This window comes from Brienomyrus brachyistius, chromosome 9 (assembly GCF_023856365.1).
Source record: "Brienomyrus brachyistius isolate T26 chromosome 9, BBRACH_0.4, whole genome shotgun sequence".
Classification (NCBI taxonomy): Eukaryota; Metazoa; Chordata; class Actinopteri; order Osteoglossiformes; family Mormyridae; genus Brienomyrus; species Brienomyrus brachyistius.
In genome coordinates, this window is record NC_064541.1 from 22,661,947 (window position 1) to 22,683,061 (window position 21,115).

General features: G+C 40.7%; 1 protein-coding gene across 2 annotated transcripts; it reads right to left on the minus strand.

Annotated features, from left to right (window-relative positions):
- Positions 1–223: 223 nt before the first annotated feature.
- slc2a3b (solute carrier family 2 member 3b) lies at positions 224–18,446 on the minus strand. Of its 2 annotated transcripts, none has more exons than XM_049026256.1 (11): positions 18,330–18,446; positions 11,561–11,627; positions 10,269–10,373; positions 9,125–9,285; positions 8,787–9,027; positions 7,699–7,861; positions 5,779–5,966; positions 5,517–5,621; positions 5,308–5,409; positions 4,932–5,135; positions 224–3,806 (listed from the first exon to the last, which is right to left on the minus strand). In XM_049026256.1, the coding sequence occupies exons 2-11, from the start codon at positions 11,573–11,575 to the stop codon at positions 3,555–3,557; spliced, it is 1,536 nt and encodes a 511-aa protein (XP_048882213.1). In that variant the 5' UTR covers positions 11,576–11,627; positions 18,330–18,446; the 3' UTR covers positions 224–3,554. The 2 variants fall into 2 exon arrangements, with proteins under 2 accessions (XP_048882213.1, XP_048882212.1); XM_049026255.1 differs by lacking the exon at positions 18,330–18,446 and adding an exon at positions 12,196–12,474.
- Between the last annotated feature and the right edge of the window lie 2,669 nt (positions 18,447–21,115).

Sequence of the window (21,115 nt, forward strand, 5' to 3'; positions counted from 1 at the left end):
CCCAGCTACTGCAGGCCATACATACAAGTTCATAAACTTCTCTTAGAACTTGGTCATAAATCTGTCCAGTACTCCGCTGATAAGGTTCTCTGACACAGACTATTCTGCTTGTAACAACATGTACATCTATATGGGTTAATGCCACATTCTAATTAGGGTGTCTTGGGAGGGGTGCATATAGAGGCAGTCTGTGGTTCAAAGGGCTAAATTTTCCACCAAGGAATTTATAAAGAATTTCTGTTTTATTTCATGGTATAGCAGACTGAATCATGGAAAAGTAACACGTACTCTTGATCAATGTTATTTTCATGAACATAATTTTGAATATTTATTTCAGTATATACAACATATAATAACATTTATCTGCACAAAAATATCTCCACTTATATTTTTTTTACCTTTTATCATTTCAGCAATACTTTACTCAGGGAATTTGAAAATGCTATAGTTTTCATAAACAGAGATGAACCATCATCCACAAACAAGCACATACATTTGACACAACAGTATTTAAGCAAATTTAACAACTGGGTCATAATTTGTAAGGATCATGTGTTGGTGCATCATGGGAGGAGGTGTCAAAGTACAAAGACATTTACAGCATTAAGTACGGGAGTAGAGGAGAAGCATGACTGCAGAAGGAGACACTTTAAGGCAGAAGAAAGCATGGAGTACACAAGATACTGTACACGTGGCATAGCATCTGATTAAGATCCACACATTGAGGACAGATACAAACAATCAAGAACATGAGCAGTTTAGCAGCGTTGTGTGTAACCCACTCTATGAAAATATTAGATGCGCTATATCTATTGCATATAATACCACTTGAGGAAAGCCTGAGTAAAAAGGAGGTAGAGAGAAACACTAAAGCAGGAAATACACTTCAAGACAAAAGTTAATAACTGTAACACTGCCGAGCATGAAACCATACATACAATTTAACAAGAAAGCACAGTGATACCTCTAAATTTAAGTTAAAATCTGTGAAAGAAACCTAAATATTAAAAAAAATATGCAAGTCAATTAAAGTTTATAAAATTGCTATCGTTTAACATAATAAATTACGTTTTAAACGTTAGAAACCAAAAAGATCATGACTTTAAACTAGACCCGGGAAGAAAAACACAAAAATAAAATTTCAGTGACATATAAATAGCCTAAAGTATTTTGCAATAATTCCACAGTTCCATCCATCCATTCATCCATCTACTAACAACGTATCCCAGTCACGCCTGCACAGAAATACATTTTCAATACAGTGATTTCTTTTACACATTTGTTGAATAATACTGCATTCACACCTCATTCATGTGTCATACCAATTAATCCTTTTTATAACATACAATAAATAAAAATCTTTTTTTAATTATAGGTTTACATTTCTCACTACTGGTCACACATTAAACACTTTACTTCACTGGGCATAAATATAGTAATATACTATTACTTATGGATTAAATAACCATAAAGTAAGCCTTACTTGCATGCTTATCTCATGTTAATTTATCATTAATGAATCATGATGCATGTTTCACCCCAAACAGTTACTATATCTGTTAATTCTGTACATCTTTCTGAACTAATGAAGGTAGCACTGAAGGATCTACTGAAGGTACAACTCATGAATAACACAAGTTAAATACTGACCTCACATTTGTTCATCATTAACGAATCATAATGCATCTTTCATCCCAATCACTTACTATATTTGTTACTGTATCTGTTAATTCTGTACACCTTTGTGAACTACTGAAGGAACAAGTCAAAAATAATATAAGTGAAATACTGATCTCTGATCTATGTTTGTTCATCATTGATGAATCATGACACATCTTATCTCAAGTAGTGACTATATTTGTTCTGGATTTGTTCGTGATTTGTAATTCAGTAGTAAGTGAGTATTACTAAGTACTTATGCCCCTTCAAGTAAAGTGTTACCCACATAAGCATATGAGTTTTTCACCGTTCATGTATACTGGTTCTGATCAAAGTATAACTACTTCAAAGGAATGAAATAATTGCATTTAGCACATTGCAAAAGGCATTCTTTGTACATTTCTATCCCAAAAATAGAAAAATGCTTACTTAAATTAAAGCAAAAAAATAAGAAAATAAATAACCAGTTTTCCTAACAAATACGTAATATATAAATGATAGCAAAAGATTGCACACTTTACAGGAGTTCTGTGCCCATCTGTTAGTAAAATGCCCATTGGTATCATTGTATTGTACAATCAATCAATGCCCCACAAGCACAGTTATATAAGAATCCTAAATGCACCACGGCATCTTCGCAGCAATGTCAAAGCATAATTCATTCCCATGCTGTCCCTTACCCCCGGCTAGTGGCGAATGCGCTAAGACAAAGGAAGCTCCGCCTCCGGTAAAACATCACGAAAAATGTTGTCAAATATGTTCTGTTGTATTTACACTGCTATTACAAAGACGGTGTTAGAATGTATTCAGCTCCATAGCTAGTTCATTCAGAATCAGCAATAATTTTTTGCAAGTTGTCTAACATAATTTTTTTTTCTAATACATTACATTCCTGTAGCAGTGCACTCCAGTAAAACCCACTGAAGTGCAGCTTATCTGGATTTCAATGGCACTTATGTTTTCAGGGCAGCAAAGCTAGAAGTTTATTGGGCAAATGCTTGAAAGCGTCATTTCCAGGGAAGCTCAGCGGCCCTGGGAGTAAATGGGGCAGTGGGCTGGCCAGGACACTGGGCTCTGCATGATGACTGGAGGAACTGTCGAAGTGGCTACGCCTCATTTTGACTGACAGTGTTTTGAAATGATACTTCAGCATCGGAGAGTTTCAAGTTCAATCCCAGGCATGTGTTTTCATTTTTTCAATTTTCATTTGTACATATCCTACTGTAAATAAAAACATAAATATAGCGTTCTTACGTCTGCTCCTTGTTTCGTTACCAGGTTACTAAAGTTCATTCATTTATTTCAAACTAGGCCATGGGGCGGTGGGGGGGGGACTAGCCAGTGTGGGGGCCAGGGGAACTAGCCAAGGTCAGCTGTGATAAAATGATAAAATGTGTTTCGTCTGTTTGAAAAACCACCAGCCACCACTGCCCCTGGCAAACAAATTAAATTTTGCTGAAAATTATACGGTTATATGCTTACAGCCACAATTTGCCTATTATTTTACTCTTTCTCTCCACGCAATGCACTTTCCTCTGAAAACCAGAATTAAGTCAAAAAAGTTTCATTTAGGGATGAAACATAGTCCTCTCTGATACATAGCAGTAGTCCATATTTCCTTAAAGTGTAGCTCTAGTACAACATCCACTATACAGCATTAAAATATACTGTATCCCATAAGTTACCAGTGTTATGCTAGTTAGCAATTAAAAAAAAATAATTATATCTGCTCATAAAAACTAAATTTCCTAAACTTTATCATCAAGATAGTACACATAGTAGTGGTTTTTTACCTTTCTAAACCATATGTGGTCTTTAAATCCTGTCATGTACATTTTCCAAAAAGTACAATTCAAATGCTTCTTTCAACCGTTCATATATTGTGCCTGCTAAAGCTATTTGTTTTGGTCTGTAGCCTTAGGATCTCCAATAAACTCCACCATGGGAACCTTCTCAGTCGGAGATACCGGCAAGGTCGCGGCATTCTCAGGGGGCGGGCTCGATGCGGTGTTCTCAGGTCTGGAGAAACCACAGGCGATTTCCTCGAAGGTTTTCCCCTTGGTCTCGGGAACACGGAAGTATGTGAAGATGAAGAAGAATAAGAGGAGGATCACAAAGATGATAAAGACGTAGGATCCGCACAGCTCCTGGAAACCGAAGAGGAAAGAGGGTGAATTGAGCAGTAAGATTTAGCTGTAAGAGGAGAGCAGGTTTGGAACCAAAGGCATAGATTTGGGTATGGATGGTAGGGACATGCCCCTACCAATATTGTGGGAATACCTGATGAGTTTAGGAGAGTGGGGGGGGGGGGGTCAGGGCTGATTTGGTCCCTACCAATGCTGAAAGCAAACCAACACCCTTGTCTGGGACTGCACAAGGAAGACGCCAACATTCTCTTTATGTAGGCTTGTTTGGTATTTCGGAAGAATTAGGTCTTTGTTTGTGCCTGGATGTGTGACTATGGAGCAAGAATATATTTGTAACAGAATCACTTTTTTCATAGCGTAGTTTAGAGAGTGATGTTATGTTGTCATATTGAAATACATTTGTGTTTATTTAGGCAATACAATATTCAAATCAAGGCCTCACCATGGGTTTGGGGGTTTGAGTTTTGCCTCGGATTCTGTGTGTGTGTTTATCACACCAGTCAACACTCCTGGAGGCCAAAACCACGCCTGGTGGCCAAACCACCTGATGTCAGTTGGTTCTTATTTTGCTCTGTGCTGAACTGTCTTGCCTACTTGTGCTTCTGCTTGACTGCTACCAGTTTTTCTAATCTTTTCTGACCCGGCTTGTGGAACTTCAGTTTTTTATGTATATTATTCCGGACGGCTTCTGACTTTCCTCAGTATTGGACACACAATACTTTGATTATGATTGATGCCTGTTATCCAGGAGTATAATTCAATAATCCCGCCTACTCTACACTTGGATCTCAGCCCTCTTTCATTACAGTGGAGTTCCAGGTTCTCCCAGTTTTGACATGTTTCCTAACCACTCTATGGCTGTGGTCTCCTTCCACAATCCAAAACTATGCAGTTTGCTTAATTGGTTTCTTTAAATTGCCTCAAGTGTTTGATTGGTAATCTCTTCATAGGCTCATGCCCTTTGCTACTTGAGATAGGCTCCTGAAACTCCCTTTGGTCTGTAATGGACAAGCGAAAATAGGTGGACAAATGATCAACTTACAAAGTGCTCTTCCACAGTCAGCTAGAGGGACCAGACAATTAACATACTGGCCATCTAGCAGAAACGCATCTGTATGACATTACCTCCAGTTTTGGGAAGGTGAGCCCAACAATGAAGTTGGCCGTCCAGTTGGAGCAGCCAGACACGGCCATGGCAGCGGGTCGCGGCCCCTGAGAAAACAGCTCGGCCACAATGAACCAGGGGATTGGCCCAGGTCCCATCTCAAACATGGCTACAAATCCAAACACTGCCACAATAGCCACATACTTCATCGGGGGTGTTGAGTCCTGCTCAGATAGAGAGAAAGAAAGGATGAGAAACACAGCCAAAGCCGCCAATTTATAAATAGGAGAACAACAAGCGGGCTGCGATATAAACATGTTTACAATCATAATAATAAAAAATATTCTTCATAAAGTTATATTAAATAAATTGATGGGTATAACAGGTGAAACCTACCACCAGCTGGAGGGAAACAGCCATGATAAGACCACAGAGAGCCATTCCACCACATCCGAGGAGGTGCAGAGTTCTGCGTCCTGCCCTTTCCACCAGAAAGAGCTGAAATGCGAATCCAGACAAGCTTTCAGTACAACTAACATTAGCAACAGAATATTACTGGAATCTGCAATGTGTAATTGAAATAAATACTGTAAATAAATACTTACAGATACAACAGTGAACACTGTGTTAACTACACCTGTGCCAATAGTAGCATAAATGGGTTCAGGTATATCTGCATTTTCAAAAATACCCGTCGAGTAGTAGAAGACCTGAGAAATAAAGGAACAACAAGCATGAATATGAACAATAACAATCATGAACTCAAGCATACCTCTTTGAACAAATCATCAGCAAGCTGAAGCACCATCAAAGTGCCTCAGTCCTGCTACTGACAATCGGTGATCCGAGAACATGAAGTCCACCTACTGCGTTGATTCCTGAGAGCTGCTGGGAGAGTTGCAAGATGATGGCGATGATGATGGGCTGCCTGTAGGCGCGAGTGCGGAACAGCTCAGGGATGGTGACCTGTTTCTCCATGGCCAACTTCATGCTCTCTTCCTTCATCTCTTGGATGTCGGCACTCACGTCCTCATAGCCCCGCAACCGCACAAGCGCTGAGGATGAGACGCATGAAGAAGTGTGAGAGATTCATGGGGATTTGGTGGTCATGGCTCTACACTGGCCATTTTTCCAAGTAGCAGAGGTGCTATTAAGTTAAAAAAAATAGCAGCTGACACAAAAAAAATTGTAGAACTGACTCAACAAAACCTCAGTAAAGTAACAATGCGGTCCAAAAAGGGTGCTTTATGTCCAAGTTTTATGAAATTCATAAGGCGGCTAATAATTCAATTTTATAACTGCATTCAAAGTAAGGCACTCATCAGTCAGGTGATTTGAAGGAAATAAATAAAAATAAAAAAAAACAAAAATAAACACAAAGGGAGCCTGCTCTGAAAAACAGGCTCACAAACACTATGTACAGAAACGTGTGTACACAGAACTATGTACAGAAACGTGTGTACACATGGCATTTTTATAATTTTGTGGGGACCAGAAAAATGTTCCCACTAGAAAAATAGTAACATGTTTTAACACGATTAGAGGACATTTGACCCCCCAATGTGGTAAATACAACCCCACACACACAAACACACACAGAGATTTGTCATTATATCGTTGTGGGGACTCGATATCATACAAGTAACCTGGTGTCAATACCTGATAGTTACTAACTGGCGATTATTGCCTGTCAGGAAAGTAGGCTTAGATAAGCACATTGCCGACAGCCTTGATGGCCCAGTAAATAGGATAACGCTAAAACTTGTGATAAAATGAGCCACTGATGATTTTTAGAAGAATTAGACTAGGCTATTAATTACTTTTAAAAGTTTGTCTAGTGTGGTGTGCAGACCACACAATCCTGAAAAAAAAAATATTCCATGTTACATATCGATCCACAAAAATACATGATTTGTCCCCTATTTAACTATTCATAGAAAAATTACACGGTGTTTGTGTCACGCCCGGCTTGTCCGATCCTTGTGTGTGCCACGCCCCCTGATTATCCACGTGTGCTTCCCCGATCATGCCCAGCTGTGTCTTGTTATTTCGCCCTGTCTTTTATCTATATCAGTCCACGTCTTGCCCTGCCGTTTGTCCGTCACTGATAGGTGATGTTAGTTGAGGTCCGTGATGTCCCGTTCTCCCCGTAGCTGTCGTCCCCTTAATAAATCCCCAGTTTTCCCTGCCTTTTGCCTCCCGGCTTCGTCATTCCCTGCCTCCTTCCCGCCAGCCTGCTCGTCCGCACCCGCGAACTCTGACAATTTGTCACTGCGATAGTTATTTTGTTGAGCATGACCGCCAGTAACTTACTTTGTTTCGAGTGCTCAGCTTAGTAGAGTGATGCATGCTGGGAATACTAGTTTTAACCAAGTTAACAGTTACTAGTCGATTCAATGTAGCTTTCCAAAAAGAACTACAGGTAGAGCTGCAATGTCATTGCCGAGTCCGGTGATAAGGTTAATTGCACCAAGCTACTGTCTAACACACATCACACATAGAAATTTCAAATTTCAAAAAGTAGAGGCTTTATCCTGCTCTTAGCTACCACTTCCATTTATTGTTTTATATCATCATTCTAAATGTCTCTCCAATAGGTTCATGGCGGTACGATGTAAAGTAACACGGACTTCTGCTGTGCCCTCAGGGTCGGCACAACTCGATTCTTCTGAATACCCCTCCGGCAAAACGAATGTGCCCACAATGGTTTTCAAAGAATGATTCGGAGAATGGTGCATGGCTGAGGTTCCCTTTGGTTCCCCTGAGTGTTCGCGATGGTGGGCTCACCTTTACGTGCTTCTTCTTCCTGATTGAGGGTGATAAGGAGGTAGCGTGGGCTCTCTGTGCAGAAAGGTAGCAGCAGACACTGCAGGACCGCTGGCAATGCCGTCAGGGCTAATAGCAGAGGCCAAAGGGTATCTGAGCCCAGCAGGGACTCCAGGCCAAAGATCTACAGAAACACAGCATTTCGATCCAGGACATAATTAATTTCTGCTCAATTTCTTCCAAATTCAGGCCCAAACTACTCACAACAATCCAACTAACCAGTATAATGACAGGTACTTTTGGAGGCAAACAGTTACTGAAAGGGGTCCTGGCTCAGTGTGCAGCACTGTCACTGGGCCATCTGAAGACATGCAGCTATGTGAAGTGCCTTCTCTAAATGGGCCTTAGTGTGTGGGCTTGGGCCCTGAGATGTACTGGCATGCAGTCCAGTATGTCTGCTGCCTTGTGCCCTGTGCAGCCTGGTTCAGGCTCCTGTTTCCCTATACTAGATAAGATATTGTCCGTGGATGGGTGAAGAAAAGGTTCTTCTAGTTTACCAACTTATATGTATCATACTGCAATGTCCAGTGTTGTGGAAGCTCTGGGAACTATTCCACACCTATCTGTTATTAATAATATTGCAACACATTAAATACATATTCTGAACTTCATATCATAATATCAAAGTTTGCTTGCGAAAATGTTTAAGACATTAATACAGGCAGTCCCCGGATTAAGAACGTCAAACTTACGGACAGCTCATACTTACTGTACATACAATGGTTCGTATTAAAAGAAGTGACATGCTACTTTATGACGCTCATGAAAATATTGCATAGCCTCAGCAGTTCTTTGGCTTGAGGGACAGTACAGTACCGTATGTAGTTACTTTTATTATTACATTATTATTATGTACTTTTAATATAACTGTTCCGACCTACAAATTCAGCTTAAAGACAGACTTAGGGAACGGATCCTCTTCATAACCAGGAGACTGCCTCTACACGCTTCTTAGCTATGGTGAACTACAATGTTGCCGCAGTTCAGTCTACACTCCAACGTCACCTTTGCCGAGTTATGAAAACCCAGCATAAAATGTGTCGCCTCACCTGGGCTATTAGGATCCCAACAACCACACCCAGCTGGTGCAGTGTCCCAAAAGCCCCCCGGACAGCGGTGGGGGCCACCTCACCCAGATACATGGGGGTGAGCCCAGTGCAGAAGCCACAAAAGAGGCCGACGACCAGACGTCCCACTATCACCATTTCAAAGGAGGAGGAAATCTTGGCAAGGCCCATCAGAACGGCACCTGCCAGGACTAGCGCATTCACCAGCAGCATGGACTTTCGCCTGCAGACATAGCAGCAAAGAAGAGAAGCAGTCACCTTACAGGCCCTCATGTTTATCAATGGCAGGCTGGACAGCGCCCGTGGACCCACCTACTCACCTGCCAAAACGGTTGACCATGGCGCCTACACTGAACGATCCCACCATGCCACCGATGCTGAAAATAGAAACGGCAAAACTCCAGATGATGGTGCCCATGCCAGAGCTGATGGGATGGCCGTACCTCTTTATCCATGTGCTGTTGAAGAACTCTCGAACTTTCTGATTTGAGCAGAGAACAGACAGGCCTTTAGGTAAAGTCAGGAGGAGGCACACAACTGATACAAAAACAATAAATGGGGCACCAAGGGTGTTTGGCATTAATTTCCGTGTCAAAACAAAGAAATATGAGAAGGGAAGCATTGGAGCAACTTCCAAAAAGCTCATCAATTATATATTACACTGAGAAAAATCCTGCTGTAACATTTTTTGTCCAGTAGGTGGCCAAAATGGTGGAATCACATGTCTGTTAACCGTTAAACCGAACTCATGAAGTACAGATTTTGTTGGATATTCATCAGTAAATTCACAATGCAATGTGAATAATAGTGTTATATATAAATAAAAACATGCCTCTATTGGGAGAGTGACGGCAAACAAGAAGACTAATAGTTTACAGTCACAACATTTGTATAAATATTAATTTTAATATTAATTTATATAATGATAAGGAAGCTATTCCATCAGTGCTATGGCAATGTTTTTAATTGTCATACTAAGAAACAAACCAGGCTTTTAAGGTACTTAAATGAACTGCAGCCATATAATTGTCTCCCACTGTACCACAATCAGACCTAGTCACACTAAAATAAATGATGCACTTATACGATAGCAGTCTAGTAAGAATACTGCAGTGAGCTATCACTAGTAAGCATATGAGTGATCATGTTTTAATGCCCTTCATCTGACTTTGAATCAAAATCGGTCCCACCCCTCCTGCTTTCTAATTGGCTAAAGTGGTGTCATGTTTGCTTGTAACATACATCAGGATATGTCATACGGCATCTACTGATCAATATCATTCAGTGTGTTGCCCTGGGATGGCTTTGGTGAGGAGCACTTAATGGCATCCAATGGGGTGCATCATGTTTTACTCATTTCCGGTGAAAATTAGCAGAAACAATTTGTGACTACTGAACACTTTATTCCGCCTGCACACACACACACACACACACACACACACACACACACACACACATACAGACCTTCTCGGGAGCATTGATGACCCCGCTGTTGTAGCCGAACTGCAGGGAGCCAATAACCGCTGTGCCCACACAGAACAACAGGAAAGCAGTCACCTGCTTTGGCTTCTGTAGGCAGCAAAGGGCAATAAGGCCAATCACAGGACACTGAATTAACACACTAGGCTATTGGTGCGGCCGATACGCTTTCTGCCGCAAACTGGCATCAGCTCTCAAATCCACCTTCTCTGGGGACCACAAAGTCTTCATTGTCAGGGGCAACACTGTACAACAGGGCTTTATGTCCTCACTCCCACATGAGTATTTGCTTCCCATTAATGTCATGTGAGGCAGAAGTCCATAGTGCAAGACGTACAAAAGACAGAAATTTGTAAGATTTCACCATGCAGCCCAGTGCAGAAAAACGCTTCACTATATAACTGCTAAGCTCCAGATGGAAGGTAATATTTACAGTATTATCAACCAGTCATAAATTTCCAAACGATAATATAGACTCCTGTATAACAAAAAGCCCAGGCAGCATCCCACACAAGGCTGAGCTACACCAGGAGGAAAGCCTTCCAACCAGCTCATGTAAACTCACAGTGAGGAGATAGGATGTGAACCCCCAACCTGGGTGGCCACAGTGTTGTGCATAAAAATTCAAACTGTAATGTATTATTTCAATGATTTTGTAATTGACTTTTAATATTGCTTTGACAAATGAAATCCAGCCAGCTGACAGCTGTCTAATTAACATACTTCACAGAATTAACAGGGCAGACATGACACCTACAGACAAATTAGAGTGAACGCAGTCTTACTGATAGTATTTTGGAAGCTGTTTCAGACTAGAGTCCATATTATGCAAAGCCATTACAAAAACTGTATTGACGGGATGGAGAAGTGGCCAAACATTCTCTCTCAAGTCCCACAAATGAATAATGCAGGTCCTCTAGTACTGTTCCAATCTGCTTTTTATACCTAGCATTACCTTACAAAACCATCTCCTTGTCGTCTAGTTGCCCATCTCTTGTGCATGCAAGAACAGGTCTCAGAACTATAGCTCAGAGTAAATTCTTGGGCTCCAACTCATCGCCCGGGCATGATTACAGCCCGCCTTTGCCCGCATGCACTACTTCTTAAAATTTGAAGTAAATTCAAATGCAAAACGAAACCCGTTGTCCATGTCCTCTCCATTACGTGAAGTGTAGCTGGCGGAAACTAGCGTATTAGCGTTAAACCTCTCTCTAAAGTAGGCCTACTAAGTATTCAAAGAGAATAAATAACATTTCAAATCACGAAATTTCACTCACCTTCTCTCCATCCATCTTATTTATGCTGTATCAATGAATGATCGATGTGCTTGCCGAAGTCTTCAAGCTATTTTGTAAAATGAACACACATAAAATGGCTATGTTAACTCAGATCAAATAATGAATCAAACAGGCGGTGCACGTATGCAATTTTCTGTCATCTGCAGTGTTGTATTTTAAATCATGTCCGGTGTATAGACAAACCCTTTCGCTTATTGATCGGTTTGCTGACGTATGCTCAATATAAATGAATTAATTTTCCGTATACGCAAAGCATACTTTGTTTTATATTATGTAACAAGTGTTATTTACAATACAGAAATACAGATGAAATTGATTTTTAAAATAAATAAGTGTAGTTACATGTGATTTTGGTTTGTTATTATTACTATTATTATCATTACTACTACTACTACTACTACTACTACCAATACTGTTACCTCTATACCTACTACCACCATCACCAGTAGTAGTACACTAGTATTTATTTTGTCGGCCGTTGTAATTATATAATTAAAAACAACCAACAAATGCTATATTCATATTGCATGACTCGATCTATTTGATGAGAAATTATGGCAGTTCTTTACTTAATACAATTATTGTTTGGATAGTGAAAAAATATAATAATTTACCTTAGACTCAGCCGTTTAGGTGTCTTTTAAGTTTTCTATCTCAGGTTGTCGCTTTGCAAATAAAGAGTTTGCAGTTCTGCGAATCTGCAGTTACTTTGTAAATTTCCACCAAACCAGAGCAGCGTTTCTTCGCTATCCTCCACTGTGCCGTTTTAAATAGGATGGTAGTACAAGGCACACTGCACGTTTCCTCGCTGTGACGACACACCTCACGCATTATCCAGAAATAGGTATTCCACGAAAGGGTTGCTTGTTTTTCATCATTCAAGTTAGTAACGCACCTTCTTCTTTTTCCTTGATTAGGATTATTTAACGTTATAATAACTAACTAATTAGTTACTAATAACGTTAGTTATTTTTAAAATGCTTTTAATTCGACAGCGGAAGACGCATCATGAAAATGTGACCGGTTTAATATTACTGTAGCACAATAAAACAGCCACAAAAACATGCATAAAGCTTTTTAATGCCTTTAACTTCAGGGTTGGGGGGTTGAATTGCCCCTGTTTGTGTGTAGGTTGTATCTTCTGGGTTTCTCTGGATACTAATAGATTCCTGTCGCAGTTAAAATTTGCTGGGGCTAAGTCACATCTCTAAATTGCACTTAACATGTTTGTGAGTGCCATACTATTGACTGGTATCCCATCCTGGGTGTTCCCTTAGTTTCCTGTGATGGGGAGCAGAGGATCTTGTCTCCCTGCACATGATAAGTGGCTTGAGGTTATATGGAATGCAAGGAGGGCTGTATTCTCCCAAGAACAGATCAGGTTCAGAGTGAGTATGATTGGAAGGTGGAGATGCAGAGGAGAAAATGGGAAGTATGAGAGGCGGGGAGGTGGAGAAAGGACAAGTGGAGAGCATCAGCTGACCTTTTCATATGTCACGATACATAGATGGTGTGAATTTTATTAGTCGAAGTGACAATGTCATATAGGGACCCAAAAAAGTCACAACAATATAAAAGAATTAAAAATTCATTTGAGTTATATTACTGCCTTTGGTAGAAAGTCTTTTTCTATTCTATATGCCACCTACTTACTAAACTACGAGGGGGGTGGGGGGGGGGGGGTTGTTGCCCCCTGAATAAATCAAAACCAGCTAATACAACCCCCCCGATAATCATTTTTCTCCCGTAATGGGTGGAGAGCTCAACCTCTCCAATGTTCCAGCCGAAGTTACTCCCTTGCACCTACTCCACAAACCACCATCAACGGTTTGGTTTTTTTGTCTGCATTTTCTATCTGCTTATCTCTGTAGTACATTTCCTTTAAAACAGGAAGTGGAGAAATGACTGCCGGAACATGTACCAAGATGTAGAAAATATAAAGCGCTGTGCTGCTATGAGGAAGCCGGTTGCAGCAAATGAGTTACACAATAATGACTGACAAAAGTGAGCGTTGCTACGGAGAAACAAGAAGCACAACCGTGCAAAACCAGGTCGCACTAGGGGGGGATTCTTCACATGAGCTGCTCAAGGGAATTATTCATAATTGTTTCCTCCAAGAAGGTTGCATGGTGCCTCAGGGGTGTCACTGTCATCTCACATCTCTAGGGTTGGGGGCTTAGATGCTGCTCAGTGCACATGGAGTTTCCACTTTTTTTTACAATTGTTGAGGTTTCTTCCTGCAGCCTGAAGCCCTGTGTTGGATAAGTGCTTCGATATAGATGGAGGATGGAATTCACATTTACTTATTTAACAGATGCCTTTATTCAAATTTTCTTCAGCTGGGTAGGGCACATCACCTCCACTAAAATCAGGAACCCCCAAGCCTGCTGCCGTAGCCCCCTCTCATTCACACTCCTGGAATCTGAGTGCTTCACCATGGCCACCTGCAATCACATCATGACCTATGCAGACGACAGCACGATGGTGGGCCTCGTAAGTGGAGGACACACGTCTGCATACAGACAGGAGGTGAACGAGCTGGTGGAGCGACGTCAGGCCCATTATTTGCTTCTCAGAATCAATTACATGAAGGAAATGACTGTCGATTTCAGAAGAAATTGGTGGTAGGGCAGTTCCTCTATGCATCAGTGATCAGATCTCAGAGAAATTGCAATTTTGGGTGTGCACCTCACTGAGAATCTCTCCAGGAGTCAGCATGTAGCCTCCCAGCATGTAACCAAGCAGACCCAACAGGGAACTGACTTACATGAGACAGGCGAGACTGTTGTCTCCTAGTCTTCAACAGCTACATTGATCAAAGGAACTACAGCAGCCTGAAAAATCCATCTAACCACAATCAGTTTTCAGTGCAGTGCCATATTAAACCTAGAATGTATCCCAGGAAGCACAAGGCAGAAGATAGGGGACACCCTGGATGGGATGGCAGTCCGTTCCGGGGGCACAACACCAATCATATCAATATGCATTTGAACTGTGGAAGACAATTGGAAACCCATGAGAATATGGGGGAACATGCAGATATCCACATGCTCACACAAGAAGGCAGCCAAGGGCAAGAATTAAACCTGTATCCCTTAGCTTATAAAGCCATAGTGTTACTCAGTTTTCTTTATGGCACACTGACCACAAGTTGAAAGACTGAATCTGAGATGGACAGGAATCTGAATGCAAACCAACGTTTTCAGTTCACTCTGTCATATTCAATTGATTATTCAATTGATTTTCTTTACAACCATACCTCTCTCTCTCTCTCTCTCTCTCTCTCTCCACACACACACACACACACACATTCAACAAGAAAACCTGGTTTTCAATCCACATTTGAATTATTGCTATAGTTTTTGCATGTATTTCTTTTCAAATTGCCAATCCCTTATATTTATTACTGTTATTGTCAGTTGTTTAATTATAGAATCTATTTCAAATGATACGCCATCCCCTTTTTCCAGCAATGTAATAGCAGTGTTCACTGCTTACTAATTCTCTGTGCAGCAATGTGGAATGACTAAGGAGGCTTTTACAAAAACACAGTCAGTGGATTTTGTAATTTCCTGAACTAATTTTAATTCCTGAATTTATTCCGGCCTTCACGTTGCTCAACCACACCAGCTCTTCTATCTCGTTCTCTTTTAAATGTATTTTTTAACATTTCCCGCCATAAAACTTTTTGAATTGTCATCATCTTCAGTTGATGTCCTCTCCACCTCTGCCCCTGTTGCACTCCAACTGTTAATCACAGCCCTAGTTGGGTTGAAACCCTAGAAAAAAAACTCTGCTGTTTTTCCCTTGAGTAAGGTGCCCCACGTGAACTGAAATATCCTGCTGTATAAGCGGATTAAGGTGGTAAGTCTCAGATAAAACCGTAAACCAGATAAACTATAAACCAGATAAAGTCTAGCAGGTAAACAGAACAGAGGCGCTTTATTCACCACTCTGGAGAATGTATGTTTTTTTCATAACCATTCTTGCTCTTCATGAGACACACATACAGGTGACTGCAAGTTCTGATGTCAGAGAGCAGCATCCAGAACCACTGGAGCTGTTGGGATTAAGGGTCTTGCTCAAGGCCCTAATGTCACTCTGCGGCCATCAGGTTTGAGCCACCAACCTTCCGATAACAGACACAGTGTCCTGACCTGCAGAGCAACACACTGTCCTGCGTGGAAACAGCACATGCACCTTCGGAATGTCAGCTGAAAATTAGGATGGTGGGGAAAGATTCCATCATCACTGTCCTGTTGCTGATCGAATTCATTCATGATCCCTTTTCCTTATTTGGAAATTGCGCAACACATACAAAGTTAGCTTCTGTTAACAAGGCTAACGAGGGCATAAATCCTAAATGAATATGCGCTTGAAAATCCAAAATGAAAACACTACAATTCTGTTATTGAGGACACGTTTCTTTCTCTAACTTACTTGGCAGTAAAGGGTGAGAAAGTGACAAAGTTGGCACATTTTAGCTGCAGTGAGAATTCTTACAGCGACATTCTGTACCAGTTGCAGACACCTTAGCTAACTATTTGTACAAAAGATAGTAGAACAGTAAAGTAATCTAATCTAGAAGCACTAAAAACACTGAACCGCTTTTTCACATTTTGCAGTGGCAGCATTTTTCAGATTTCTCTTGCACAAGTTAAACTGCAAGAGGTAAAATATTTTTCTGAAAATAAGGCATTGCAGTGATCTGTCATTCCAAGCCTTGTAGCAGCAGCAATGATACCGAAGTCATCTAGATTAAGTTTAAAGTATCAAAATACATGTTGGAATGCCCTAATTTGTCTGTGCTTAACCGTATTCAGCAGACGGAAGCTCTGTGGTTTCCTGTGTAGTTGAATATTAGTATTATCCTTTATAAGGCTTGTGATGGACACATATAGGTGGCATAGCCTCTTGTATAGTGACACTAGGTAACACTGTGCTAGCTAACAATGATGTAAAAGACAGAACTAATGCAGAAAGATGATAAACAGCTCCAATAGAAAGCCAGATGCAAGAGGAAAGTCCAGTCTTTTGACACAAGATGATGATTCACTGTTATGGTGCTGTTTGAATACAGGAACATGCAATATTATTAAATTAGTTGAAGACAGACAACAGTTGATCAGTATATTTCTCTGTTACTTTATGAAGATTAAAGTTTCATATATACCTGCTACTATATAACTGGCTTACAGATGGTGCAGTAACTTAATAGAAAATGCTGTGACCTCACACCTACTGGGATGTCAGTTTGATTTGTGTTCTGATTGGGCCTCTTCAATGCATGGGTTTACCAAGGCTGAAGCCCAGGGGCCTCCTCTAGAAAGGACCCTCAACTAATCTAATTTAATAAAATGTTACCCGCCCCCCCCAACGACACCAACTACAGCACTGTGAATAGTTGAGGGGGGGTCTCTGCCCATGTTATAATGTGCCTCTGATTCTGACTCTCTGGGGGGAGATTTGCATGTCTTTATTCTTACTGGGGTCCTCCAGCTACTCTGGTATCCTCTCACAGGTAGCACAATGCTTCTACAATTGCAGAGAGCAGCTCTTTAACTGTGAACCAAATTAGGCTTCCTTCTGGCTTTCGGGGAGCTCAGAGTCCTAGTGCTGTGATCTCATACCTTCCGGGTTTTCAGTTTCATTCCTGCTCTGACTTAGTGCTTGGAGCTTGCATGTTCGTCTTGATATTGCTTTCCTTTCACAATAAGAAAATATGCAGTTTAGGTTTATTGGTTAAATTGCCCTTTGTGTACATACCCTGTAATGCCATTGCATTCGGCCAAATGTACTCTTAAGTTCAATCGTGCAATGACAGACCACTGAAATTGCATTTATTGATTTCCTGTGTAATCACACTTAACTTCAGCTTGACAGAATGACAAACCATTATGACGTGATTCATGACTCCAACCAATCACAATCCGTGCATATTTATGACGTTAAATGGGGGAAGGGACTTTACAGGGGAGTTACCATTGAATACGTGCGCAGGAGCATGGGTGGCACACTCAGAGATGGTGAGGATGCCACCAGACAAAAAAGTGCTAGTTAAATTTACAAAGAACTTTAAAATGTGAATAATACAAAGTAATCTATTATATGTTCATAGTAAGTGGTTAGAAGATACATGGTCATGGAATGAAAGCATGTAAAAAGTATTTTTTTAAGAATGAATTTATTTCGTTCTATCATCTTTGACCTTGTACATTTCTTGAGAAGGATAAGCACTGCCGGCTCTGTACAGTAAACGGCTCAAAAAAATGAAATGAGACCCTCCTGTGGTTGTAAACAGGTAGTGCAACAGGCATTAAAAAAAAAAAAAAAAAAAAAAACATTGTTCGATAAAACCATTTGGCTTTGGCATGACATATGAGTGCGACAATACATAGAAAAACAAATAAGCTTTGATGAAAAATGAAAATTACATCTCAGATCAGTCACGCGTTTATTAAAATGTTGTGCTTTCAAATGATGTGGCTGCAACGAGCCATGGTTTCCTGTTTCTACAAATGTGTTGTTTTAACAATATTTACAGCCAAATACGTAAAAAGGATGCTTTAAATGAAAGCTGTCATTTCAGATTTGATCTTTCATTTCCATAAAATATAAAATAGCCATACGTGCATTTTTTTCATATCAATACCCGAATACGCCGTTTTTGTAGCAAATACAGACAGACACATACTCGGTCCCATGACGGCTGTAACGAAAGACAAATACCACTGCTCTCATTTCCTACCTGTAAGGAAAACGTAGCTATATGTCGCTTTGCTGTGTCTAATGAAAGGAGCCGCAGCCAGAGACATTTGCATCCCTACGCGTAAAGCTGCCCTCGCTAAACAGGCAGTGCGCATTTAGGGTGATCACGATTTCTGGCAATTGAATCCGTTTAGAAACCAAATCGGAAAAACAGCATGGTTTTTTGGTTTTTCTGTTTTTTAATTCAGAACGGGGAAAATGAGAAACAAGAAAGAAAATACAGCTCTTCTTGTATTGTTTTCCAAACGGGAAAACTGTAAATTATTGTTTCGTTTTGTGATATTAAAATGCACAGTCTCAAGGACATGGAGGAGATTCCAGGAGATAGGCAGTTACTCTAAGAGAGATGGACAGGGTCGTAGAAGGTCCTTAACCCATCAGCAGGACTGGTATATGCTCCTTTGTTCAAGGAGGAACAGGATGAGCACTGCCTGAGCCCTACAAAATGACCTCCAGCAGGACACAGGACCAAGCAATCCGAAACAGATTTCATGAGGGTGGTCTGAGGGTCTGACGTGAAAGGGTCTGGAGAAGCTGTCTAGAACATTATGATGCCTGTAACATTGTTCAGCATGACCGTTTTGGTGGTGGGTCAGTGATGGTCTGTGGAGGCATATCCATGGAGACCACAGACCTCTACAGGCTAGACAAGGGCACCTCAACTGCCATTAGGTATCGGGATGAAATCCTTGGACCCATTGACAGACCCTATGCTGGTGCAGTGGGTCCTGGGTTCCTCCTGGTGCATGACAATGCCCAGCCTCATGTGGCGAGAGTATGCAGGCAGTTCCTGGAGGATAAAGGAATTGATACCAATGATTGGCCCCCATGTTCGCCTGACCTAAATCCAATAGAACACCTCTGGGACATTATGTTTCGTCCATCCGATGCCACCAGGTTGCACCTCAGACTGTCCAGAAGCTCAGTGATACCCTGGTCCAGATCTGAGAGGAGATCCCCCAGGACACCATCCGTGGTCTCATTAGGATCATGCCCTGACATTGTCAGACATGCATACAACCACGTGGGGGCCATACAATCTACTGAGTATAATTCTGAGTTACTGTAATGAAATTTCGGCAAAATGGACTAGCCTGCCGCATAATTTTTCACTTTGATTTTCAGGGTGTCTTTGAATTCAGCCCTCAGTAGGTTGATAATTCCATTTCCATCAAACGATGTGGCATCCTTTCATTCCTAACACATTACCCAGTCTACATCAGTATAGATATCCAGCATGATTTCTCCCATTGAGATCTGATTCGTTTTCAAAGTGTTCCTTTAGTTTTTTTGAGAAGTGTGTGTGTGTGTCTATATATATATAGCCGCTGTTTTTTTGTTTTTCCGGTTTGGTTTTGAAACGGAAAATCCAAAGAACGAACCACACTTTTCACTTATTTTGAAAATATTTTATGCTACGTGAATTATTAGACATAGATATTTTACGGGCTCATATTAAATGACTTTATTACGTACTACAAAGGTCATCTGATACATCTCTTTCTCATTAAACTGGACTCGTTATCTGGAACCTGATGGATAAATAGAATGGGTTTAAATGAAGTTTAAAGCACTCCTCTTAGCTGTGGTTACCAGCAAAACCACAAGCAATCACAATGCTCCACTTTACTTTATAACCTGGCTTCAAGACAACAAGTCCAAGGACGTTAAATGACGAATATTTATTAATATAAAAAACATAATTTAAAATATGGGATAGGAGTAGATAAAGGTCAGTATATATACCCAGTTACATTAACCTATCAATGATGTTAAATGCCCTTGAGCAATTTATTTCCCATAATACATTTTGCACTATAGTGATTAGCTGTTATCGCTAAGTCAATATGAGAAAACTCAGCTACGAAGTCAATCTGATTCTTGAAGATTAAACACCAGCATGAAAATAACACTCCTACTCAAGAGCAGACATTTGTTTCTCTTAATCTAGGCCTATGTCAAATAAAAACATGCATGCACAAAATGCTCAGACGTACATATACATTTGGCTCAGAGGTACATATATAATCCAAAGCCATTAGTTAGCATTCAGCTGTTTATGTATTGCTTTAGACACCATTAGCGCTCAGCACAAGCTGTAATCCATTCACTTGTGACTGCCTCCCTTAGAAGTTCTCCCTTCTTTTCTCCCCAGCCACCTTACGTAAGACATACTTTTTCACTGAGACCACCCTGAACTATCTCTACCTATGTCTTTTATGATTGATCATCTGATAACAAGCACCGCATCTGAAATGGATGGACCAAAATCCATGTAATCATCACATGACATAAGCAGTCACACAAAGCACAACAATATTATTTATAAATCATTGAAATACAGTATTAAATTATGATTGGGCAAGTGTAATTTGGCCTATAAGAGGTATGTAACAGGGTCAGTAGCACAACTAAGAACTTTGGTCATTAAACTAAAGCAGTTACTGGATAAGAACCATATTCACTGTATCTTTTTCCATTTTCAAATAAGATTGCATAGTATATACACAGCCATCCAGTCCAGAGTGTACCTCAGCCTTGTGCCCCATGCTACCTGGAATAGGCTCCAGGCCTGCACATTACCCTGACCAGGATAAGCACTTGGATGGAAAGATAGATAAATTTACAGAGATGCATACTATAATTCCCTTTTAATTCTACAAATGGCTGTTATAAACTTGTGTTGGTTGTACTTGTGGTGTCTTGCCCCTGGTTGGCGTGTGTGTACTTACCTGTGTTGTAGGTGATCCTCGCGTTTCTCTGGCT